The sequence below is a fragment of the Mauremys mutica genome, chromosome 21 (genome assembly GCF_020497125.1).
Source record: "Mauremys mutica isolate MM-2020 ecotype Southern chromosome 21, ASM2049712v1, whole genome shotgun sequence".
In the NCBI taxonomy this organism is placed as follows: domain Eukaryota; kingdom Metazoa; phylum Chordata; order Testudines; family Geoemydidae; genus Mauremys; species Mauremys mutica.
In genome coordinates this window covers 14,697,941-14,724,784 of record NC_059092.1, presented here as the reverse complement: position 1 = coordinate 14,724,784, position 26,844 = coordinate 14,697,941, and the positions used below count along the sequence as shown (strand labels likewise).

At 40.8% G+C, this 26,844-nt stretch overlaps 1 protein-coding gene across 1 annotated transcript; it reads left to right on the top strand.

The window, feature by feature from the left end:
- The first annotated feature begins 941 nt into the window (after positions 1 to 941).
- Positions 942 to 25,830, top strand: MICOS10 (mitochondrial contact site and cristae organizing system subunit 10). The gene is made up of 4 exons (XM_044996644.1): positions 942 to 1,059; positions 21,851 to 21,898; positions 23,137 to 23,246; positions 25,582 to 25,830. Exons 1-4 carry the CDS (start codon positions 993 to 995, stop codon positions 25,588 to 25,590), a joined length of 234 nt encoding a protein of 77 aa, XP_044852579.1. The 5' UTR covers positions 942 to 992; the 3' UTR covers positions 25,591 to 25,830.
- The last annotated feature ends 1,014 nt before the right edge of the window (positions 25,831 to 26,844 follow it).

Sequence of the window (26,844 nt, the reverse complement as noted above, 5' to 3'; positions counted from 1 at the left end):
GGCTCCAGACCCCAGCGCACCAAGTGCGCGCTTGGGGCGGTATTTTGCAGGGAGGGCGGCAGGCGGCTCTGGTGGACCTCCCGCAGGCATGACTGCGGAGGGTCCGCTGGTCCCGCAGCTCCGGTGGACCTCCCTCAGAAATGCCTGCGGAGGGTCCACTGGTCCCGCGGCTCCGGTGGAGCATCCGCAGGCATGCCTGCGGGAGGGTCACCAGAGCCGCGGGACCAGCGGACCCTCCGCAGGCACATCTGCAAGAGGTCCCCCGGAGCCGCGGGACCGGCGACCGCCAGAGCGCGCCCCGCAGCGCGCCGCCCTGCTTGGGGTGGCGGAATTCCTAGAGCCGCCCCTGTATTTAAGTATTTATTTTATTTGATTAACACCAACTTCCCCCAGCCCAATAGTAGCTAGGTTCCAGCCCTGTCTGTGTCATGGGATGGGAAGGCCATATGGGGGTGATTGTCCTGCAGGAGGTACCAGGTCCTCCCAGGAGAAGGGAGTCCCATGGGACAGACTGGACCCTGTGAGGAGACCGGGGTCTTGTAGGAAAGACTGAGCCCTCTAACAGGGTGGGGGGTCCTTCGGGACGTACCTGACCCTACAGGGGAAAGGGGACCTGGGGGACAGGCTGGCCCCTGCAAGAGGGTGAGGGTAGCTGAATAGAGCAGGCCCCATGGGCTGGATGGGGTGTGGAGCCCAGTCGCCTCATGATTATGGGATGGGGAGCTGGGGAAAGGCGGAGGGACTGCAAAGGCAGCATCTCCACCCCAGGCCTGCTCCCAAGGTCAAGCCCACATAGGAGCCAGGGCCTGCCTAGCAGCGGTAACCTTGGCAACCCCAGCGGGGGCCGGAGAGAGCTCCATGTTCTCGCGAGATTTGCGGACCGGCCTGTAGCAGCTCTCGCGATGCTTGCCTGGCCCCAAAGCGGGGAGGCGGGGGGGGAGTCGAGGAGTGACCCGCGAGCGCCGCTGCTACTGCCGGGGGGAGGGAACAAGATGGCGTCGGAGGGCGAGTTGGGCAGGAAGTGGGATCGGTGTCTGGCCGACTCGGTCGTCAAGCTGGGTAAGGGGGGTTGGGGTGCCGGGGCGGCCGGGGCGCGGGGAGGCCGAGGTAGCCCTGCCGTGGGGCCTGCGCTAGGCCGCGGGGTGCAGCCTGGGATCTGGGTGGCTTTGTGGGGTGCCGGGCCGGACCCTGGGCGGGCAGTGGAGCGGAGAGGGTACATCACGGGACCGGTCTGTGGAGGGGCCCCGGGACCCTGGGTGGGTCCGTGGAGGGGGAGGGTGGTTTACACAGGCCTGGGTGGATCTAGGCTCTGTCTCTTCAGGAGGAGATTGAGCCCCGCTCTCCTGCTCAGGTGGGGACATGCAGCCTAAGGCCTGGGTGAGAACTGCAGGGCGCTGCATGGGTAAGAACTGCAGGGTGCTGCCAGTGCCTGGGGCTCATTTTCTTGAGCACTGCTAGATAGTCACAGTATTCTTCTGTACCACCTTCCTCCCAGGTGTTTCTTTATTACAGTATCACAAGTGCTAGTGCAGAGTGTGAGTTGGAGAGGGGGTTAGTGGAGAAGGTGACCTTGGTGAAATTCTGATGACAAGCAAGAGAGCGATGTCTGGAAGCAGCAAGGTTTTCACGTGGCTCCCCAGTGCAGAAAGGTTCTTCCTGTGCCAGCTGTATACCTGCTTGTTCCTGTCTTTTTATTTCTTGCGCTTTCCCTGTTGATTCACTCATACCTGCTTTTGACCTCCTGGTGACTTCCTTTTTAAGATGAGCTGGTCTGTGAAACCCATGAAGATCTCCATTCTTATTGAGCACAAGACCCCCAAACAGTAGGCTGATCCTATTGAGGCTCCATGAGGCCCTGCTTTGCCATAGATCCTGTCTTTGCTCCTTTCATTCAGGATGGGGAAACAATTTAAAAAATCTGCTAACATACTTCTGTCAGCATGCACATCAAACATAACTTTTTTTAAACAAAAGTTTTGATACTATCTTATGTGCTGTTAGTTTTGCACCAGCAATGTATATGGTGCAGAACTGAATATTTTGTAGTGTACATTATATGAACAGCTTTCAGGTCTAATGTCTGGATCTTGCAATACTAAGGTGCAAGTATTATTCTGAAACAGAGAAATCAAAGTAATGGACTACCTCAATTAGGATCTCATATCTACTAGTAACCCTTTACATCTAGATGGTGAATTATTTCAGTTTTTAGACTGAAACTCAAAAGCCTTTTTTGGTCCAAATACTGTTAATATGTCTTCTAGAGGTATTACTTTAATAATATAATTACATATAAGAATAAATTACACCTCTACCTCGATATAACGCTGTCCTCGGAAGCCAAAAAATCTTACCGTGTTATAGGTGAAACCACATTATATTGAACTTGCTTTGATCCACTGGAATACGCAGCCCCTCCTCCCCGGAGTGCTGCTTTACCATGTTATATCCAAATTCATGTTATATCGGGTCGCGTTATATCGAGGTAGAGGTGTATTTAGGTTGCAAAGTTGAGAACAGTAAGGGTTTTTAAAAAATGTAATTTCCTACTTTCTCTTTTATAGAAAGGAATAAAAACAGATTTTCTGGGCAACTATAACAGTCGCTCCTTTCCCCATGAATCACTGGTAGGGTTTGAGCTGTGAGCCTTCAGCATAGCTTGAGCTACAGGACTTACTACATTAACAGGCTGCAGCAGAAGGCTGTTATACCAGGTGAGGGGAAATGGGCCTCTGGGGCCATGTGCTGGGTCTAGAGCAGTGGTTCTCAGCCAGAGGTACATGTACTCCTGGGAGTTCTCATCTAGATGAGTGTTTCTCAACCGGGGGGTTACTGCCCCCGGCGGGATCATGGAATGGGTTTAGGAGGGTGGCAAGGAGGGCAATTGCCTGGGGCCACGCAAAGCTAAGTTGCATGCTTCAGCCCCAGGTGGCAGGGCTTTGGCGTCAGACAGGGCTCATAAGTGAAAAACAGGTTCAAGTATCACACTGAAATGTAAGTACACTGTTTATATTCCAGTCAGTTTATTTTATAATTATATGCTAAAAATGAGAAAGTAAGCAATCTTTCAATAAGAGAGTGCTGTGACACTTTTTTTTGTATTTTCATATCTGATTTTGTAAGCAAGTCGTTTTTAAGTGAGGTGAAACTTGGGGTATACAAGACAGATCACACCCTTGAAAGGGGTACAGTAGTCTGGAAAGGTTGAGAACCACTGGTCTAGAGTGTGGCCAAGGGGGAACCTGATCCAGCACTTCCCTCTCTTTGCCCCCTCTCCTCCCTTTTCAGGTAGTGTGGGGAACATCTTCCACATTTGGTGCCCCTAGAGGTGGAGTCCCAGGAGGAATGGGCCACTGGAGCCATGTATTCTGTTGTAGGGAAGCCTGGTTCTGTTCTCTCCCAGCCTCCTGGAGAGGCTGCCTACTTCCAAGGTTCCCAGCATAGTTTCATTTTCCTCAAAAAACAGACTGAAAAAATCTTTTATAATGGAAGATATTAGGCAACTTAAATAGAGGTCACTACCAGCTCCTCCTATAATAATTCCTTTGCACATGAGACTACATGAGACTACAGTTAGCGATAAATTCAAGAGTACAATACAGCAGATATTCCACTTCCTGCCAATCATTTTGTGAAGACTCTTACAAATTTACTTCACAGGGATATATCTTTTGATTCAATCTAATTGTCAATATAAGATTAGTAGAGAAAAAATCTCTCTCTCATGGAATCCAGAGAGAAGACTTTGAAGTAAAACTAAAGACAGGAAGGGCTGGATTGTTGTAACAGATAGATCATAAATACAGGAGAGTCTTCAATAAATAAGTGAGGAGGATTATTTTAAAGTAAATGTTGATTCCACTTTTAATTGAGATACTATTTTGAATAAGTATGTTGAAAGAGATTGAATTGATCTGAAAACTTACTGATTCAAAATGTTAAGTTTCTAAGATGACCTGTTTTGTACTCATTACCTTAGGGCTTGTCTATGCTTACCGGGGGATCAACATGCACCGACTGATGCATCGGTGGTCGATTTAGTGGGTTTTTGACCTGCTACGTTGAACACAGATCACTCTCCCGTTGACTCCTCCATTGGATTGAGGAAAAGTAAGGGGAGTCAACAGGAGAACGTCTTCCGTTGACATTGCCTAGTGTGGACCCCATGGGAAGTAGATCTAAGCTACATCGACTTGAATTATGCTATTCACGTAACTCAAATTGCGTAGCTTAGATCGATTTTTTCCCCCCTCCCCCCAGTAGTGTAGACAAAGCCTAAGACAAACACCACCATGGATGCACACATCATTGACTTCCCAGCTGAGGTGAAATTCTGGCCCCACCAAAGTCAACAGGAGTTTTGACTTTATCAGGGATCAGATTTATACCAGGTGGGCCTATACTTTCAGGCATTGGTTCTTTATAATGACTAGAACTAGTGCTTAAAGTTAGGTACATGTGTAAATAAATCTTGCTGAACTGGAGACTTACGGAGTTTTATTTAGCCAATTTTTATTTACACACACACTCTCTCTACTTTCTATAGTTTGGAAGCACTTATTTTGCTGGCACTGAAAAGGTCTGTGAAACAGCCTTTCCCCACTTTCCCCATTCTTCCTACCTCATTAATTTTGTTGTCTGGTCATGACTCCTCAGTTATAACTTTCTCCTTGTAGAAGGATTATCTGATTAGTTTGATGACAAATCCGGAATTGTCTTGATAAACAGTTAGTTTGTTGAGTCTTTGAAGCCCTGATCCTCCAAACATATGTGTGGTGTTAGCTGTAAGCATGTGTGAGTGCTGTCATTACAGTGGATGGGACTACTCTCATGCTTAAAGTTAAGCACTTTGCATTTTCAAAGCTATGTATGCACATTAAGCTCTGATTCTGCAAGTTGCCAAGCACCTACAATTTCAAGAGAAGTAGTGTCTGGAGAGCACTCTGCATCTTGCAAGATTGGGTCCTGTCCCTTAAAACACAACTTCTCAGGTGGGTAAGTATTGGTTTTTAGTTTATAGACTGGAGGCAGAAAGGGAACTGCACAGAAAATGTTGCCCCAGGTGCTACAGCGAAGCAGTGACAGCCCTGGAAATATAACTGGGGAGTTCCAGGCCTATAGTAAGTTCAATAGACCAAGGTGCCTCTTGAAATAATAGTTAAAAACCAGGTAATGTGCAGGTTTTTTATTATGGCTTAATCTGTATTTGGCCTTTATACTGTATATGATAAAATAACTATTTGTAGCCTCTTTTTATACAACGTCTGCTTTTTGGGCAGTTGCTGATTCTGCAGTTTATTTCCCGGAATTCTTATTACATCTTTTGTTTCAACCGTTGTCCAAATTACTGTCAATATATCTTGATAGCTAAGTAGTTGTAACGAGTGCTCAGAACTGTAGACCAAAAAATACAAAATATAAAATGGGAGGATGCTTTTTTGTGTCTGAACAAATTAAGTATAATCTTGGCTCTGTTAGATTGTGCTTTGGTACATGTGTTTGTGACATGGTGCCAAAACTTTATTGAAGGAAACTAAACGGGAGTTAGAAATATTACATTTCAGGATTTATATGTTCTTGGTCTTAACCTATGTGTGAGAATAAAATTAACAAATAGTCTTTGTCTTGGTAGGGTTTTCACTTATTTTAATCAGTGTTGCTTTTTTAATGGATATACAGTATTTCAGGGATTAAATGTATTTCTGCAATCCAAAGAATGTTTGATAAATGTTTATCTTGTGTGTAATGTAAATAAAATCTGCAGTAAACTGTAGAAAAATTACATCTTATTACTGTGATATCACTGAGAGAACTTTGACTAGAATTGATGTAAAACTCATCAGAGTCCATCAAAGCTATGAATTGTAGCAGACTGTGTAAAAATCCTAAAGAGGAACATCTTTCATGAAAATTGATATCCAGCATACTGTCCCTTCTTAAAAAGTGAATGATCTTCAATAAGCAGCATAGTATTTATACACTGAATATATATGAAAACGATTACGGTACTTCACAATCATTTCATTATGTAGCTTTCTTACAAAACCACATTAACTTCACTCTATTTATCAAAATTCAACATGTGTAAAATGGGCCTGCTGCAGTCTGTTTAGCAGAAATGTCTCCACTTCCACTCTACTCTTTAGCCATTGCTGCCATCTGAGGTGTAGGAGACCAGCTTCACTGCTGCTGCAGCTGCTGAAGTAGCTTACTATTAGGCAGGGTACATAAGATGAATGGTTTAAAACAAATCCCAAGATTAAATAAATAGGTCCATAAAATCAGTTTTTAAAAAAGTATTCTAGTATGGCAAGAAGACTGGAGAGAGGAAAAACAAAAGCTAAATGTGTAAATTTAGGCTGTGTTTTTCTCAGCTAATGATTATACTTGCTGCTGCTGTTTGGATGGGTGGTCAAAAGAAACTGTCAGGATTATAGGCAGATATTTTATCTGAAAGTTTGTGGAGAAGAAATGAAATGTAAAGCCTTGATGTTGAGGATGCAAAATGTTGCCCATTATAGACCCTTGTGAAACATTGCCAAAATGTGCACTGCACCGATCTGGAAATGAGGGGGTTGAGGTGCTTAAACTACTCTGAGATCTTTGCATTAAAGTTGCTATGTTAGTAATACAGTATTGTTAAATATTAATGATGCAATATGAACTGTAAAAGTATAGGCATAGTACATGAGCCATCTAGCTTACTGATGCTTAATTGATAACTACTGAAAGTAGTGATGGCTGTTCAGTGTAAAATGAATTGGTGGCCTTAGTCCAGTGCCTGATGCCCAGGTGGTAAATTCACAAAGTATCACCACAACTGATATACTTGTTAGAAGTCCTTGCAGAGCTACCAAGGACTGGATGGACATGGTGACTAACTGACATTGCATTGTGGCTACCGATACTCTGTCAATGGAAGATTTCAGCCTCTAGGGCTGTCAGGTAGTAACCCCCCCCCCCCCCCCATTCTTCTCTGTGCACTAAATTCACTTATTAAAAAATGCTGGGTGACTAGGTTTTGCTTTTTATTAAATAAAACAGAGAAATCAAATGAATAATTCTCATTTGAAGATCAGATAATTATGATTAAAATATATGGGATACCATCCATTAATGGTGGGCTACCCAAAGTTTCCTTTGTTTCCTTTTGGTAGCCAATGGCTTCGGATCTCACAGTATTTAATATGATGATCCAAACTTAGATTGATGCTGAGGATAAGGTTAGTGTCCTTATTTGTGGATTCTATAAAAATATTTGTTTTATTGCCAGAGATATTTTTCTACGTGATGGTTAGGGGAAAAACAAATATTTTGGGTAGCTCTGTACAATTTTCCCATTTGACATAATTCAAATAAAGGAAAATGAATCTTCTGAAGTCCTGGTTGTTGGAGAGTTTTCCAGGTTCTGTTGTCACAGCAAGCCGCAAAGGTCAGTCTTTGAACAGTGGTGTACTGAACATAGGATGCAATTTTCATACATTGGAGTGGGGAGGAAGTCAACAGTTGCTGCTGACGTGTCTTTATTAGCAACGGTAAACTTTAGACTTATGGCTGGGGCTTGCACAGCCAGTCCTCTGTTTTGTGTAGTTTGTCATGCTTTCCTCTACAGTTGTTTTGAGGCAGCTTATTTGTAATTGTACTGTATTGTTTTACTTGGAGATTAAGTTCCTGGAATGATTCCAAGTAAACTGTCCAAAATATATATTTATACATATCCTCTTGTATTGCAATACTTTATTTTTGACTTTTGAGTTGCTACTCTGTCTGCATCTCATAATTTACTGTTATTTCTACTTGTTTAGACTTTGTTGTTTTCCATCACATTAGAACATATTTTCATTTCCAGGTTAGACAGTGATTTATTTGAAAGAGCAAAGAGTGTTGTAAAACTTTAGGTTTCAGAGTGGTAGCTGTGTTCGTCTGTATCAGCAAAAACAACGAGGAGTCCTTGTGGCACCTTGGAGACCAACAGATTTATTTGGGCATAAGCTTTTGTGGGCTAGAACCCACTTCATCAGATGCATGAAGTGGAAAATACAGGAGCAGGTATAAATACATGAAAGGATGGGAGTTGCCTTACCAAGTGTGAGGTCAGTCTAAGAGACAATTCACTTAACAGCAGGATACCAAGGGAGGAAAGATAACTTTTGAAGTGGTAATGAGAGTCGTCCATTTCAGGCAGTTGACAAGAAGGTGTGATACTTTAGGTATATCTGCACATGGCTTTAAAACCATGATTGTGTGGTTTAAACTCAGTTGTGACTGAATTTGATTGTAACACATTTTTGCCAGCCACTGGGGATAGGCCAAGGTAGAGACCTAGACTAGGACACTTCTCTCCATCCCTCAACTTTAAATCTAGTTACAGCTCAGTTAAGTCTGGTTTACTCTGGCAAGCCAAACCATGTTATAATCTGGGTTCTCCTAAATCAGTTCACCCCAGCCTGCAGAATGTTGATAATATTTACCAGCCCAAGCACACATTCTGCTTGCCTACACTTATTGGGGAAGGAGGAAGAGATTTTCCTGCTTATCAAGAGAAAAATATCTTTCAAATGTGTTCGTGTATGGAGGGGAGAAGGGGGAAATACATTTTGCAGGTCTGACTTTTAAAATGCACAACTTAAAGGTTTATTCTGGAGTCTTCTTTAGGTGGTTGAATTTATGGGCAAGCAGATTATGCACTAGCAACTTCAGATTCTAAGAAAGACACTAGTAACTTCAGATTCTACATAGAGTAAAATAGTGGTAAACTTTTTGCAGGCAGAGGAGGGAGACTTTAATACTTGAACACAGAAGGCTTTAAACATATCAGTTAGGGAGTAATTGAGAAGTTACAATGAAGAGAACTTGCAATAAGCAAATAATTCACCTAATATATGAACCAAAAACAGTATTGCCATTTGTCCTTGTTCAGTGATGTACTACGAAAATAGACCTCTTCTAAAATCCAAGTGTCTAACCTACATTAATGGATCTAATTTAAATGTAGCCTGCCAGTCATGCTAGGTGCTTTGAAAGCTATATCATGATTGTTCAGTATAATCAGTGCAAAACCCTGAGCAGGTTTCTTCTAGGCAGAACTGACTGTATCAGAGAAAATATATGTCAGGGCTTTCACTCATTTTGCAAATTAAATTGCCGGTGGTTGAAAAAATAGTTCCTTGTAATACAAGGTGCGTTGACAAGCCTAACATCATATTTTTTTTAATTAGCTTTGATACTGGTGTAACCATAGAAATATAAAATGTCAGTTTTTTTTTCAAAGCAAACTGCCTTTATAAATCAGCAAAACTGAAAATGGAGGCCATTTTGTTGACTTCCTGACTCCTGTGCACTATCATATTGAGATTCCTCTTTGCTGTTTTGGCAGCCTCTCTGCATTTGATCTGGTTGACCTGAACTGCTACTGTCTTCAGAGACTTGAATGCAATACCTGTCATGAATCTTAATAAGCTTGCATGATCCCGCTTCTGTTTCTTATTTAGACATGCTATATTTTCCTGCCACCAGTTTTTTGTTTTTGTTTTTTACACACACATGCTCCAGTCTCTTCCTCCTAATGCTTTTCCTCCCAATTTGCAAGTCTTTATATCCCCCCTTTTGACCCCATTAGTCATCCCAATAAATTTTCTCTACTCCTGGCTTTCAGCAACAGACATGTGCCTTGAGGGAAGGTATAAGAATGCTCCTTCTTTCCCCATCAGAATGGGGAAACACTCTAAGGTGTGCCACATGATCTGTGCTGCCTCAGATCAGTTGGACACTTGTGTGCAGTTTGTTTTGAAACATGAATACTTCTTAAAAACAAAGACGACATCAATAGAACATGCTTGGTGAGATCCTGGCCCATTGAAGTAAATGGGAGTTTTGCCACTGACTTGAGTGGATCAGGATTGCACCTGCTGGCTCTAATATGTTAACTTCTAGCTTTACCAAGAATGTCTGGCCTTCTTAAGGGAGAAGAACTTAGGTAGTTTGAACTAAAATATTTGCAATGTTTACAATCCAAAATGAAACCAAAAAGCAATACATTAGTCAGTTTCATTTCTTTATATTGTCAGTGTTTATTTTCCAAATTGAGTGAATTGTGAGAAGAGAACTAGATCTTTATTCTTTCACTTTAAATATAAGGAGTTTTAAGTGACATTTAAAACTGTTCTAAATGATGTTGACCTAAATTTATGCATTTAAGATTATATGAGAAACATCACTTAATCAATTAATTCTTATTAATTAATAGGCTGAAAATGGCATAGCTACTTCCAATATGAAATTTAGAGAATTGTGGAATGTATAAATGGTAATATTTAGTCATGCAGTTAGAATGTCAACACACAATGTCAAAAGCTCTTGCTTGAAGCTGTATTACAGGGGATTTTAAAAAGGCCATGTGAACTTTTCCCCTCTAAGTTATATCATGAACTATTACTGTGACTAAGGATGGGGAGGTAAATACAGTGTATTCTACTTCTTCCGTACTGTTGATTAAACTCTATATCAAAGATGTCTAGGTAATGTGTATTTATTCTGAATGACAATAATGGCTGAAAGATTGGCAGATTTTCTTCACTTTGACAAAAGGGTACTAGTTTGAACAACTGTTTCTTATTGTTGATGATCTCAGGAATGTATAAAACAGCAAAGGTCCCTCTTTGAAACTGTAGTATAAAGGAGTTTCAAATGATTAAGTGAGGTAAATGATTTAAAAAATATAATCCATTTGTCACTAAGAAGTAACCCTGGGAAAGTTGCTGGTTTCTTGGCTTCTGTTGAAATCCATTATTTGGAGGATATTTTACTATTTCAACATATGCCTGTACATGACCAAGCTGCAGCCTAAAAACTTATAAATAACCCACCCTGACTATAGTGGTAATATTAATTTCCTTCTAATCCTCTGTTTGTTTCGACATCTGAGCATGAAATGCCTCTAATCTTCATTTAATAATTTTTTTATGAGAGAAAAAAGGCACTTTAGCTGCTACAGCAGCTGAAATGTGGTTTCTCTTGGCTCGCATCATCTTGTCTGCTTTGTTCAATGTTTCCCTAAATATTGAGGGTAAAATTTCAAACTGTTCTAGTGGCAGCCTATTTTGTAGTCTGAACGATTTTCAGCAAGATTCATTGTCTGTATTGTAGTGTCAGCAATTATTGGTAATCCTTCCTGTGGTTATGAATGGGATTATGATACTCTGTACTTACCAGTAAAACTTTATTGACCTTTCTGAAAACGAGGCTTGTCTCACAACTTTTTATGTACTGCATCTGGTAATTAATTGAATTAATATTTTACAGCTTTAGAGCACATTAAGTATGTTGCTTTGTATAACCACATCTGTAAGGCTGTCTCTTCCACCCTGAGGGCCAGAAAGTTTTTATCCAAGCTTCTTTCTTTCATAATGGACAATATGAATTTAAGTGGAGGCCCTCCAATATATTATGTGCTGTATTCGACCCATGGGCCATATGTTTTAGCAGCAGGCCAAAGACGACAATTGGTGATCCCACATGCTTCTGTTCTGATAAAAAGGCAGCAATTTAACCATCAAAAAGATGGTTCATTATGAAAGAGTGGTCAAAAGCTTTCAACTCCTCCAGCCATCTCTTTTGACTTGGGAGGGTTGGGGGGCGGAGAGGTTGGAATAGAGGTCCCCATATGTTCTTACATTGAGGGGTGGGGAAATGCACACAGATGCATTAGACTAAAATGAGGAAGATGTGTTAGGATAAAGACCCTGTTCAATTTTCATTCTATTGAATGGTTCTTCTAAATCCGGGGTAGGCAACCTATGGCATGTGTGCCGAAGTCGGCACGCAAGCTGATTTTCGGTGGCACTCGCACTACCCAGATCCTGGCCATTGGTCTGGGGGGCTCTGCATTTTAATTTAATTTTTAAATGAAGCTGCTTAAACATTTTAAAAACCTTATTTATTTTACATACAACAATAGTTTAGTTATATATTATAGACTTATAGAAAGAGACCTTCTAAAAACGTTAAAATGTATTACTGGCACGCGAAACCTTAAATTAGAGTGAATAAATGAAGACTCGGCACAGCACTTCTGAAAGGTTGCCGACCCCTGTTCTAAATACTGCTCAAAAACGTGTTTCACCAAGTGGATATGGTATTGGCAGATTTGAAAACCTGTTAGCTCTGCCCTTATAATCCATTGTTGCGTGATTCTCTAGAATTTTAGTTTATGAAATTGAATGCAAACTTGGAAAGTAAACTAAATATACTTCTGAAACATAAATGTTAGAACTGTGTCTAATAGTAAAACTCCATTTTTATGGAAACTCAATTAGCTGTATACAGAATGGTATACTGTAGGTTTGAGAGCTCACTGTTTTCATGCCAGCGTCTCCCATTGTGCCGCATAAACGTAAATGGCTTGTGCAACTTCTTTAAACAAAAAGTGCTATCTTGCCTTTTATTGATTTATTTTTTTTGCTGCTTGATTTCAAATGTCATCTTGCATGTCAGCTATCATTTGGAGTAAAAACCTTGTAAAAACTATCTTTTTAGCTGTATCTGGTTTTCTTGTATTGCTGCCTTGTCTTGTGTAAGAACTCTTAAAGTGTCCCTCTCTCCCCTCCTTTTTTTAAGACAATCAGCAGTAATTTGTACTACGCCTAACTACAGAAAAATTACTTTAAATAATCACATTTCAAAACATCATTTGAAAGTACTTGAACATTTAAACTGCCTATTGATATGAGTTGGGCAGTTGTGTAATCTCTGGGGGCTGCCATTTTAATAATAGCAACAGGAAGTGCAACTTGATATACTTCAGGATGGAAAGATCAGACAGTTTTCACTCGTTTGATCCACAGGACTACTGCTCTGACAGACGTGTAGCATATGAATATATACAATAAGGGCCTTATCTGTCTTCCATCAAAGTCAATGGGAACGTCAGTGGGATCAGGATTGGGCCCTAAACCAAAAATCCCTGGAAAAATAATCAAACTCAAATGTAGAAAATTTCTGCTCCCTGTTTTTTCCCCCGGCTCAGATCTTCCTGACTTGGTATACATCAAGCTGAGTACAGCTGCTTCCTTTGTAATGTCTTCATAATCAAAATTAGACAGTGGTTTAAAAAAAAATCAGCTAATTAGAAACTTTTTAGAATACTTCATATTTCCTTACATCAGTCTCTAATTTCCTCATATGTGTAAGTCATCAGAGTCCTTGGCAAAGGCACAGATAAAGACTAATGTCAAATACTGCTTTCATTACCCTTAGTGGACAAAACTCTGTCCTTAGTTAAACATGGGCACGCCTATAACCCTATTGCCTTAAAAAGGTTGTTACACACAAGCAACTCTATTTAGGTACGTTCTTGTTTAGAGGCTAGAAATATTTGACATTTATCTATAAACTGTTGCTATATGGTATTGTCCTTAGGGTGTAAAGGGTCAAATTTCACTTGTAAAAAGTGACCTACACAATTTAGTGAAAACATAGGGAATGACTATTTCTGTGCTGACTGCCCCCCCACAACCATCTGGGTTGAACTCAATTTTCAGTTTAGCTTGACAGTTCACTTGGCAGGTTTTACATCCTCACCAAGTCACAACAGGGGCATTTCTAAGGTGTGCTGATTCCATCTATCAGCATACAAAACTTGCAGCCATTGGAGCATAAATAACTTGTTTGAGGAGAAGTGGGACACCTCTTTTGTCCTTTTTGTTTTGGAAGCCTGTTTCACAGAGAGGCGAGAGAACAAGTTAGAACTTTAAGAGGGGAGATCACTTCTCAGTACAATATAGAATGTGTGCCCATGAAGCCAATTCTGAGGAAAAAGCACTAAGTAAATGACAGATGGGCACTCTTGGGGTACAAAATGATCCTAGAAAAGATGTCTGTCTCTTAGACAGACGGCTTATAGTTTCAGTATTTTACTTCAAGGGGTGTTTACCCTTTCAAACTGGAAATTCAAATTTTAGTTGGGGGGGGCACTTTTTAACCCAATCTAAAAGGTGGTAGCTGAACTTCAATACAGCTCCCACCCTAAAACTAAGTGATTTTTATTTTTTCCCTTCTTTGTAATCGCTTTTGGGGCCCTATCTTGCAGGAATTTTTCATTCCTCTAAATTCTCTGTTGCTCCTATGTGTTGCTCTCTGCTGCTGTCTTTATTTGTTTTGTTTCTCCTTACACATGCTGCAGCTAATGGAGGACTTAACTTCAAACTGCAAGGGAATGTCTTCTGGCTTACTTCTCATGCTGCTTTACACCAGGGCGAGGAATCAACGCTGAGCCAGGACACTCATCCATCTTCATTTAGTCATTGGAGGTTGGAGTTGAAGTTGTAATTTCAGAGCTTGGCTCCTAACATTAACTCTTGCAATTCTGGAAAGGGAGCTGGGGAAGGAGAACAGCCTTCTGAGTTGGGGATCAGCTTTGTGTTCAGTTGTTTGGCCAACTATAGGTGTCTGGAAGCAGCTCTGAAGATGCTTCCCTCCTTCAAAGCTCCATCTGGTCAGCTAACTAGCTGAAGTTGTGTGCAGGAAGAGAACTGAAGTTCTTTTTGGCCTTCACTTCAACCCCAACAGCTGCAGGGTGGGACTCTTCTGCAAGGAGAAAAGAGAAATTGGGGGGTAGTTCTGAGTCTGGATTCCTACTTGTTCAAAAGCCTGGCCAGAAGGAGAAGGTCTGCTCTGATGGAAATTAAGCCAAATATACTGACGTCCTGGTCTGCTATATTTGTGCAGTGATGAGGTCCCAGCTGTGCATTCTTGGGGAGTTGGTACATAGCTGTGATGTTGCCAAAAAAGTCCAATCAGCCAGTGGAAAGGGACTTCAGCCAACTTGTGTCCTAAACCATCCACTCATTTATTTTATCCTTGCGACACGATGCCAGTAGGTGGGAATGTTTCCTGGCTCTCAATTCCTTGATATATAAAACTTATTTTTGTAAGAAATTCTGAGGAACTTAAGGACTACTGGCACTTGCCCTTGTAAATGATAAATTCCTCGCTGGAGATTTGAGGAGGATTTAGGCTTTAGGCTTCTTTCCATGGCATTTCCTTTAGTGAGTGAGACACCACTGTAACATTTTTCCCTCTAAATTATTCATACGTGTTTAATCTGGACAAAAGCCTTGGTATAGTATTGACAAGATGCTGTGCTGGCCTGAGTTATGCATAGGCTCCACTCTTGTGTCGTCCTTCCCCCCCCCCACACACACACACTTCCCCTCCCCCCATTAGCAGGAGTGAGGGGAATGTTCTCCCTCTGCCCCATCAGCCTTTTCACCATTGGCTGTAGAATGAACTAATTCCTGTTGGAGCTACCTGCCTATACCAGTGTATAGGCTTTTATCCAGGATGCCTGGAAAGCGTGTGGGTAGCATCTTTTTGTTCCATTGTGGAAGTATTGAATAGAAGCTGGAAGAGCCTTTGTGTATCAAAAGCCAGCCTTTGGACACGAGACAAACAGCAGTAGCATTGGGGGTGCCTGGAAGTCATGTTTGGGTTTTTTGATGACTTTTCTCTTTAAAGGGATGACTAAATCACAACTCCATCTGGATTTTTTTTAAACCTATTTCAAGTACTTCAAATCAGTATAACAACCAAATAAAAACACATTTTGCTGTATATTTTTAGAGTACTTTGTGTATTTGACAAGACACTGTATATAGTCAGTTTCACGGTTTCCCCTGTGTCATCCTTCAGTTTTCCCTATTTGCTGTGTGAACAACATCAACAGGGTAGAGGGGGTGGGGTGGGGGAAATTCTTTTTTCTTTTAAAAAAAAAAAAGACATTGAGCATTGGCACTAGAGAAAATCTGATTCCTGTCTCAAAAAGATTGAGCAACATAGTTGGGAGTCTGCTTAAATGTCTTTGGACCCTAAGCATCTCTAATACATGAAAACTAGTTATTAGAAATGTAATTCCTGCTGAACTGCCCTGTCCTAATATACGGAGGCATTTTTGTACAACTGCTGTTGTATATAGGTCTTGCCAAATTTAACTTCTTTATTAGGGGTATGATAAGGAAGGAAAGAAGATGGGGACCACCCTGCCATAATTCTGATTAAAAGAATATTGCTTGTAAATAATATTTAAGCAAAACAGTGTTGTTAAATACAGGTTTTGTAAGTTGTAATACCTTACCTAGCTACTGCATTGATATTTACTCAGAACTTATCACACTGAATTTTTAATCTCTTCTTTAGAAAGTTATCTGTTTCAGTCGCTTTTTAATTGAAAGCTGACAGCTGCCATTGGGCAACAAAGCTGCTGCTACCACCACTTCAACAGTGAAACTGACTCATTGCGGTATGCTGAAATTTCTTGACTTTAATGGTGGCCATTGCTCCAGTTAAGTTGGCTTTATGAAAGATCATTGTCCTTTTTTCCAGCTCATCCTATCCAGGTCTGGATCCCAAAAGGATGACTAGCTCTTCAGATCCAGAAAGCTTAACCTGTACAGACTAGTAGTTACTACTTTCTTAGAACTAAGTAGCTATCTACCAGCAGCTTAGTCTTCATTTTGTTTAACATCTTAGCTCTTTATGTAAATGAACAAAACCTGAAGGGAGGGAGATGCCGTTTGATATTGTTGTGTATGTAGTTATCTAATGAACTACGAAAGAAAACTGCATTTAGAAATTGGGAAAACCTCTATGTGACATAGTAACAGCAGTTGCCACTGAGCATATTTAATCCTTTCACCTTTAGTCTCAAACTGTCTTTTTAAAAAGAAAAACATATCTAGGTGTGACTTAGTTTTTATAATTGCTTAAGCCCACTGCTGTTTGGGCAAACTATTAAAACTCATGGTAACTGTGTGCATTGAAAGGAACACTGATAAATTTATAGAAGAACCTTTTCCCGGATGTATTATTGAGGCATAAGTCTGTCCCAAAGATTTTGATTATCTGAGACCCTCTTATGAGATCCTGTTGGGTATGAGGCATGTGCTCTTCTGTATATTAGATAGAATCATACCCAAAATCAGTCTCTCTCTGAAAGTACACAAGCCAAAGTGTATTTAAAAAAAAAAAGGCACAGAGACCTAATTCCAGTTCTGTATCTACTTGTACATAAACAGCCTCTACTGTTAGGCAGGAATAGAATAAAAAGATATACGTAGAATCTTAATGTTCCCTGTTGGCATTGACTATAAATAGGTTCAAACTGAAATGACAGACAGAGGGCTGAAGAGGCTGTTTTTCTAGTTAAACATTTAAAGCTGTCAGAGAAGGTGAAAAATGCTTTGTACACTTTCCTGTGGCCTCTTCTTACAAAGAGGCGCTGTCGTGCAAGAAGGTGGCGGGGTGGGGGTGGGGGTGGGGGAGGCGAGAGAAGCAACCCAGTACAGATCAAGCCCTTAGCTTTTTCCATGTTCGTTTTGTTTTTATTGTAAGATTAAACTCTTCGTGTTTTATTGTTATGAAGTTAAAGCCTGGCCCAGAGGTGCCAATCTTTAGTGGAAACAGCTGCAGAGTTAGTGTCTCTGATCAGGTGGGAGGGTCTTTGAAGCAACATGTTGCCTTTTTAAAAGCAAATTGAGCATGTGAGAACTTGAACCTGTAAAACTCATCAGCAGGCTCTCTCATTGTTTATCTCTAGTGTAACTTAATATAGAATTAAAGTGAAACACACTTTTTTTTTCTTTTTGTTTCCAAGAATGAATTACTCTCCCTCCCCCCCCCCCCTTTTTTTTTTGGAGACGCATAGGAAATGACCATATAACCACAACTACTTCCTAGTGGGATGATGATGAGTGAGAAATTATCCACAGTAACAGTTTCTTAACCCAGCAGGATAAAAACTTAAAAGTAGCTAAGTCTTCTGGTTTTAAGTTTAAAACCAATATTTACTGGCAAAAACCAGCCAGGGAAAAGCAGACCCATAGTAAATAGTGGTTTCTGTGGATGGGGAGAATAGCTGAACACTTCTTACTGTTCCTGATCACAACATTTCCCTCCAGTTGAGAGTTCAGTGTAGTTTCTAGCCCATTCCCCAATAGAGTGTGGAATGATGCTTGACAGCCTTTGGGATTAGGAACAGGGATCAGCGAAACTCTGTGATTCTGCCTCTTTAGCTTCATATTTGTCAAACTTCCTCCTCATGGAGATGATAAAAAGCATTAACAGTAACAGACTTTAGCCCTCACTTACCTCATTCACTCCCTAGATCTACAAGCTAATCCAAACCTCTTACTCCATTTTCTAGTACTGATCTGCCATTTTACTCCTCTTCCAGATGAAATAGATTGGAGGAAGTAGCCTCAAAGATAGACATCATGTCATTCCACAGGAGGCAGTCCTAAACCAGATCCCCGTCCCTTCCCTGAAACCCAGGCTTGTCACCACTGTGACATGTTTGAATTTCAGCAGCCCATAACTAGAGCGCCTTGTTTTCTTCCTAACCCAGGTCACCTATTTAATCTGCTGCACTCCCACCAAAGCAGTGAGCTCAGTAGGAATGATATGTTCCTGTCCCTAGCAGAACATAGTTTCCTTTCTGTATTAAAATGTCTAATATGGCTTAGCCTGGCTGCCTAGTGTGGGAAGATGTGGGTTCCATTCCTGGCCCTGTATTGATCTCTACTTGCAGAGGCAGTGCCTTTGTATGTTCACTCTATAGTTTCCCTACCAGCCAGCTAAGAAACAGAATTAATGGGTTTCTGTTTAGGCCAGTGATTGAGTGGGGGAGGGAAAAACTGAGGGGAATCTTAGTGGTGCCAACAAAGATGGAAGACTCCTAAAGGTGAGGGGAAATGTCTGATATTAGTTTTGGATTTTTTTCTCCCCTGTCTCCCAAGTATATCATTCTTTCTTATCACACCCTTCAAAACTTACCGGTTTGCCACACCAATGGCAAAGAAGAATATTGGGTTGACCAATAGCATGGAAATGTGGTGACATTAGCAACTACTTGGGCATTGCATGTGGCTGATGCAGAATTTGTCATTCTGCAAATAATTTCTCATTGATTACCTAACTGTTTGGATTGGCAGAGAGAATTCCTCTTGGACAAGCAGTATAAAGCAGTATCGCTGCATGACTACCCCTCTCAGCTGGACAGTTCAAACAACGCCTAGTGCTGTCTGTCTGATTTCTTGAAGTAATCGCTTTCAGTTCAGATTCAGATTTTATAGTCCAGCAATCAAACCAAAACAAAAAGACAGCATAGCCACATATGGTAGGAAAGGATTGTCAGAAGGAGCCCGGGGTCAGGAAGCCAAACAGTTCGTCCATTTGATGAATACTTGTAGATAGTAATTATCCTTAATAGCATAAACATTCTGTTGGAGCCAACACCAGCTGTGCTATTGCAAAGGTACTGAAGAGAAGCTCCAGTTGGGGAAAAGGCATAAATGAGCCATTGCTAATGGCGACCCACTATTTATCTCCCAGATTGTGCATCACTGACCAGAGTTTTTATATACAGTCTGAATGGTTAGTTGTTTACACGAGATTCTAGTAAGTATTGTGTTTGCTAGTGTCCCCAATGCAGAAAATGCATCAAAGTCTGACCAGGCATCTAGGAGTTCAGATTATTTTTTTAAGCTATGCAAACTGCACATGGTTGAGAGTGAAAATCTGGCCTTCTCTGAAATGTTCAATTGCTAAGATGTCTGGGGGTTTGATGTTAGCACCACTTGGCAAGCTGTCATCAAACGTCTTCCCTTGCAGTTGCATGTTTTGAAATCCTGCCCTGTAATAACCATAATGCCCTGGTAAAGTTACCTCTGCGATAATTGGTTCTGTTGAAATTCTGTGGTAGAGTGAAGAGAGCTTTCAGAAACAATTCTTGTTTCTAGCTCTTGTTACAACAAGATAACTTAGGTTCTCTGAGAGCAAAGGTCAGTTGTCTCTGTTCAGATCAAGTAATTATCTCACTTCCTAAAATGCAGTGTTTTTCTATAATAAAAACACTTGTGATGCTTCAGATTATTCGCTAAGGCAGCGAAGTGCAGAGCTGCTTATTGGAGCAAAGACGGATGAAAGAGTGGGAGCTATCATTACTTATTTGTTCTTTGCAGGCAGTGTAAGTTGGCCTGGGGAGTGGAACAAAACTAAAAAGGGAGCTCAGCCCACACAGAAGAAGCTGTAGCTGTATGCGTGTGTTTTTGTGGTTGTCCACTCTAGGTCCTGGGGCCATTTTCCTTAGCTATTCTAAGTCCCAACCTGCGGTGAGAGTACAAGATAGTCCTTACTCAGTGATGCATGTAGTAGGAGCCATACAATATAATCATTCTAGGTGCAGACAGTAAGTGATGAGAGCTACTAATTTTAAGAATGGTGAGGTTTTTTTGCTTAAACTAATTCAAGCCCAATCACTTTCTTTTTTTACTTCTAAGTGTGTTTGAAACTTTGCTCATTTTAATGAGTGCACAGGTGGCCGAATTTTGCTGTTCTACCTTTGCAGTTCCCTCTAAAGTCAGTAGCCTTGCCCAGGTGATTGAAGGCAGAACTTTCCCATTGAACTTGAATTTTTAGCTGTTTTGTTTAATGGTTCTTGAAATAACAAAAATCTACTGACAACTTCCCCAGCTCTTCGCGAAATTGGTAATAGTCATCTTCCAGGGAAAAGAATTATTTTCTTTGAGTTACAGAAGCATTTTTCTGAAACACTCTAAATAATTTCTCAAGTGATGATGGAAAAATTCTGAGCTGTTACAACTCAGTCAGTGTAAGTCCAGATCCACACCCTGGTCGTGAGAGCCTTGGGCATGTGGGACCCCCGTAACGAGCCAGTGCTGAGAGCGTGTGGAGTCGGTCGGCGCTACGCCCGGCTCATGAGACCGCTTATGGTGTCCGACACCATCAGGTGGTCCAGAGACATCTACACGGAGCACATCACGGGCCACCATCAGTACTAGGACGAGTAAACGAGACCGCTGGTCAGGGAAAATAACCCACTCTTCTTCCCCCCCGCCCCCCCAACAAACAAAGGGACGCACTCCACCCATGTACCTATTCCCTACAACAACACTGACTTGGACTCTAAATACGTTCTATGGGTGGCATACCTGAGACCACTTATTCACTGATGCTTGAAAAACTACTGCACCCCAATCTGACTCTATGCTGGTTGTGTGCTATGTATGTATCTCGTGAACCTTGTAACTGATATTTATGACTTCTCATAACTCAAGCCTGACCCCAGAGGTATAGTACCTTCCCTCTTAACTTGTGTAAATTTGATTTTAAACATTAGCTTTAATAAAAAAAATTTAAAATCTGACTAGGATGTGAAGTGTCATTCCTTCCCAATCTGTTTAACTACACTGGCTAATGAATGCTGTGGATGTAAAAGAAAAGCAGCCCTGAGCTTTCTTTTGCAAGCTATATAATAATGGGAAGCATCATAAGTTTATTGCCCTGAGGACCCACATTGAAGTAGTCAGAGTAGTAAGAAGTACTTGCAGTACAATAAGATATTAATCTGCAAACCTAAAAGGAAACTAATTTGGTTTTGCAGCCAAGGTGGATCTGTGTGTCCTTGAACTTTCTCTTCTACTGACAATGAAGCAAATTCTGATTCAATTGAAGTCGGTGACAAAATTTCCAGAGATTTTGCTGGGACCAGGATTCACTCTATAACAATAAGAAGTGAGGGATATGTCCGGGGGTGGTCTCTTGTATATGTATGGGAGGTTTCTTAGGTACGTATCTGTATTTGATTAAATGTAACTTTTAAAGCATTTAAAAAAAATATTGCCAAGCATATAACCTACCGGCTCTTTAGGTGTGGAGAAACCTAAAAGATTGGGATGGCATTCCTGAGCCAGAACAAGTAATTAAGGAAAAGAATGGAATTGATTTCCATTTGTGCCTATTGTCTAACTTCCTCCTTACTGCAATTTTCTCTTTACAGGTGCTGGTTTTGGATTAGGAATTGTTTTCTCAGTTATCTTCTTTAAAAGTAAGTGTCCCTATGTTCTTAGCTGTTTGTTTGTCATGATATTAGATTGTTTGGGTGCACCTCTTAAACACAATTATTTGAAGCATGGAAATTTTAATTAGTATGTTACGCCAACTATTCCATTACTTGTCCAAATAGATTAGTTGGAGTGAAATTAGCTAGACTTCTAAGTGTGATGAAACAAGGTCACTGTATATGAAACATCTCAGGCTGGGCGTGGAGTCAGGCTTCTGATTACAAAGCTCTGGAATTATGAGAGACCCTGCATCTAAACATTAATTAGCCACATGTCTAGACATCAGCCCTAACCAGTACTGCAAGGGTTTTAATGCTTTTTCTACATAGTCTCCACTCTCTCCAGTTATTTTTTTTAATTACTTTCTTGATGCTAGAATAATCTTCAACTCTAGCACAGGTAGTAGAGCACATGCTGTTCCTGACTTCAGATTCTTCCTAGGCACAGAGGCAAATGGCTTCAAAATGCAAACTGCAGCAGATTGACAGGTTCTGTTTGCTCTGTTAATTTTTCTAATGGTATGATCTAAGTTATGAAATATTCTTCAAAATTGTCAGAAAAATAACTACTTTTCTACTCAGTAAACTTGCTGTTTGTGTGTATTATTTATCGTTCTGGTAGAGGTGAAAGGACCCAGTCAGAATTTTGGCCCTTGCTAGGCTCTGTATCAACACTTACAACCGTGTCTGCTCCAAAGAGTTAACAGTAACTTTTACAACTTCTGTTAATGCTGCAGAGCCAGTACAAGACTGAATTCTATTCTGCTAACTGAATTCCAGTTGCAGGATTCTTTTACTACTGGTGATGCCTGCGTGTGGTTTTTTAAAAAACAAAAAAACCATACATACAGACTTTCAGAGTCTGGGTCAGACTCATCATGAAAGAGTACTTTTGAGATCTACAGATTAAACTGTCCTAGCAATTTCAATGTGACTTCTTTAAATACTGTACAGCGGATTTATTTCCATTAGACTCTTAATGACATTTGTTGCCTTCTAACACAACTTTCTAAGATTCTTTTTAGGAGACTTCAGAATACGTAGAACCTGAAAATGCACAATGCATGTTTTCCAGTAATCTACCACTTACTGGCATTATGTTTGATAAGAAGTTGTCATTAGAGCTTGAAATTAATGCAGTGTTTCTCATGTTATGTTCAATATCTTTTTTTTTCTCCCCCTCTCTGCTTTTCTCTCTCTCTCTTTCTTTCTCCCCCACACAGGAAAGACATGGCCTATTGCATTTGGGTCAGGGATGGGATTAGGAATGGCTTATTCCAATTGTCAGCATGATTTCCAGTCTCCATATCTTCTCCATGGCAAATTTGTAAAAGTAAGTACTGGAGTAAAATAAATATGTATGCAGGTACCATTCAGTGCTTAAATATTCCTTCCTGCTCCTGTCTAAAATGAGTGTAGAAGTAATATGTTGCCACTAGCTGGAGGAGAGCTCCTGTGTGTAGCATCTATTTTTTTTTTTCAAACTTTTCAGATCCTTTCAAATATGTAATGTGCTCTTTTTGCCTTATTTATGATTAAACCTAATACACACCATCTCTTTTTGAAGACACTGGGATCTCCACGGGATTAGCTTAGATGCTGCAGATTCTTTTTCTACAATGTACAAGTGTGTTTAGAAATATGGGGAAATTAATCATACCATAAACAGCGTGGCCCCAGTCTTGCAATCAGATCTATGAGTGGAGGACTTCATTGCCTGTAGGTAACTCCTTTGACTTCAGTAGGGCTCTGCACAGGGTTCTGTACTGGTGGATCTGATTGAAGGATCAGAGCCTTAGTGTTTTCATGATTTACAGACTAATAGTCTCCTTTATCTTCAAGGATGTTAGTGAACTCTAGCCTGTTTGATCATATGAATTTGGAATCATTAGAATCGAGACATGGCACAATTTAAAAGGGTTACTGTGGGTCAAGCCTCTCCTAAAGAGGGTTGTGTTGTAAGTGGCTTGGGTGAATACTGATAGTAGCAAAGCGGCTGGTACAATTTAATCTAGTTTTATGATGTTAGGTATGATTATGGTCACAAAATGTGACCGCCTTAGAATGATTTTGCATTGGTGTTAAAAATCCCCCCCCACTCCATCACATAGAAATTAAACATAAAATAGGGATTATTTCTGTGGAATGCACAGAAAACATTGTGAAGGGGTATATCATTGAAAGCACTGAGATGACACAGTAGCAGAGGCACGCTCCTGAGCATGCGTAAAGTTACATTATAAAACATCAAAGTACTCACTTAAAACCTTCTGCCAGAAAACTTAAAAGTGACCTGTCAAAAGGGGGAAATGATCTTGTGCCTTTTTTGCTCCTTCATGATAGATAAAGAAGGCCTGGAAGGGTGGTGGTTTGTGTTTTTTTTTTTTTTTTTTTTTTTTTTTTGTTGCCTGGTTTTTAACCCCAAGAATATAAAGTCCATTCATCCCTGGATGTATTGAAGGATTAGCCTTCATCAGGCTTTTGCAGTCCTAGCAAACCCACCTGCTTCAGGATATTGTACTGGAAATGGAACACAGCCAATGCCAGAGCACAACCCTTTACATTAAACAAACGTTTATATTGGAGAAGTATATGATATTGGATAAAAACATGGAGTAGCTGGTTTCTTATGAGTGAAACAAATGCAACCCAGTAACGTTCTAGATCCATCTAGGAGTGTTTGCCACAAAAGTGCGTGAGAGTTTTAACATAAAACCATTGTGGGGTATCGGCTTATTTTTGTGGACTTCAGTCAGAAATAAATTGGAATGAAATTTCTCCAGTTTGAGGACTCTGGGTATGTGAACACCCAATGCAGAAACTCTAAGAAACACTCTGTCCCTTGGAAGATGCTTGTTATGGCAAAAGTAACTGCCTGAGAACATTGAGAAATAGAAGGCTGACTTGAGTCTAGCCTGGCAAGGATTTATATTTGTCTTAGAGAATAATCTCGGCTCTGTAACAAGGGTGGTCTCTCTGAGAATGAGGTCATCAAAGGGACACTGTACAGAAGAAGCACAGCTGCCTGCGTGGCACTAGAGCTGAGGACAGAGTTTCCAGCACAGTCTCTGTTGGCTTTCCCTGGCACAAAAAGTCTGAGCATGTTGGCGGGAGGGAAGGGAGAGATGAAGCCATCTAATGGTTAATGCTCCAAAATGTATGGTCATGGATAAAAGCTTCAGGGTTATTAAAATGAAATTATTTCACTTCTGGTGGTTAGCAGGGTGGAAAATATTGTTGCATTATCACACATCTGTTTTCCTAGAAAATGGTGTCAGAACTTGATTTTTAACTTTCTTATACAGCATTTGAATCCATTCTTTGGGTTATCAAAATGAATGGGGAGTGCAATTATGCCTGCATAGGAGACTACCCTTAAATCCAGACACTGCCCCCCAAAGTATCCCCAAATGTATTCAGTAAAGTTCTACTAATTGTGGCATAAAGCATGACATCAGGAATTGGATGATCTAGGTTCTGTTTCTACACTTCCTGGGTGAATGTGGTTGCTTAACCTCTCCACGCTTCAGCTTTTCCATCTATCAAATAAGGATAAAAATTCTAACCTGCCTCATGGGGGTGCTATAGGCTAAACTGCTTGCTTTGAGCTTCTCAGGAAGAAGGTGCTATAGGATACAAAATGTTATGGGAGTCTTCTTGCTTTACAGGAACAGTGACTAATGACTTAAGAACATCCCAGTGGGACGAAAGGAGAAATCATGGTTATTCCTCAGGAATATTGAAGTGCCCATGGAGTAAGCCAACGTTCTTCTGAAACACTTATCGGTTGCTCTTTATACTCCAACAGGCTGTTTATGTATATGAAACAAAGTTCTGCATCTTGTTTTGTATTTTCTCTCTGGAAAGGGCCAGGAGGAACTCTTCTGAGAAATAAATAAAACAAAAGTGGACCCCCATGTGGTGTTTTGGCTTCTTTGCGTGTGAGTGGAAAGAGAGGACTCCCATTGTAATACTAGCAGCTGGGACCACCTGGTTAAAGCCACTATTCAAGTCCTTGTGAAACGACAGCTGTTATGTGTTCCCTCCCACTCTGACAGGCAGCCCCCACCATATCCAGTTCACAGAAATATCCCCATCTCACATCACTTGCTGGACACCCTGCTGCTTGAACTGATTTTAGGAGGCACACAAATTCCTGTCCCTTAGTGTCCTGTCCCTACAACAATTGCTGTTAAGACCCAAGTTCTCTCCTCTCCAAACAGATGCGTAGGAGAGTGCAAATCTGACTGTTTTACTGGCTCACTAACTGATGCTGCTGCTTGAAGCTTTAAAGGGTCTTGAAGTGAGTTGGCTTTGAAACTGTCCCCTGCATAGTGAACTATTTGCATATGCCGTCTGTCAGAGCTTTATCCCCCTCTCCCCCCAATATCGCTCTTCTGTATTGGGAAGTCTAAGGTTTTATATCTGGAATGGGACAAAGATGGTACTTACAGCTCTTTATGCTTTGGCAATTAATTGTTCCAGTTTCTCTGGAGTTTAACATATAGTTTAAGGTAAATAACTGTTTAAATGCCCCCCCAACACTTTAAAAAAAAAAGTATGCTGTTTGTTCTCAGTTTGCTCTCCTCTAGCTGACCTTTGGCGGAAGGGTACCTTTTGCATCCACCCAGAAGAGGTACCAGCTGTTAACTTCTACTCCTGTGGACTGTTTTACTTTCACTGAACTCGGATCTCTTCTCTTCTTGTTGAGGCATTTGCTGCAAACTATCCTTTTGTAGCACAAGATGCAAATACTTGCTACTGGAGTGCTTCCTGCCCCTCTCTTAGTGTATGTGATAGATCACATATTGTATGTCCACTCCACCAAGGCATCCTGTATGATAAAGGGAGAATTTATATAGGGCTTATTTTATAATCCTGACTTGTTCCTATACTGGTAACTTTTACACTAATGTTACAGGCCTGTGTTG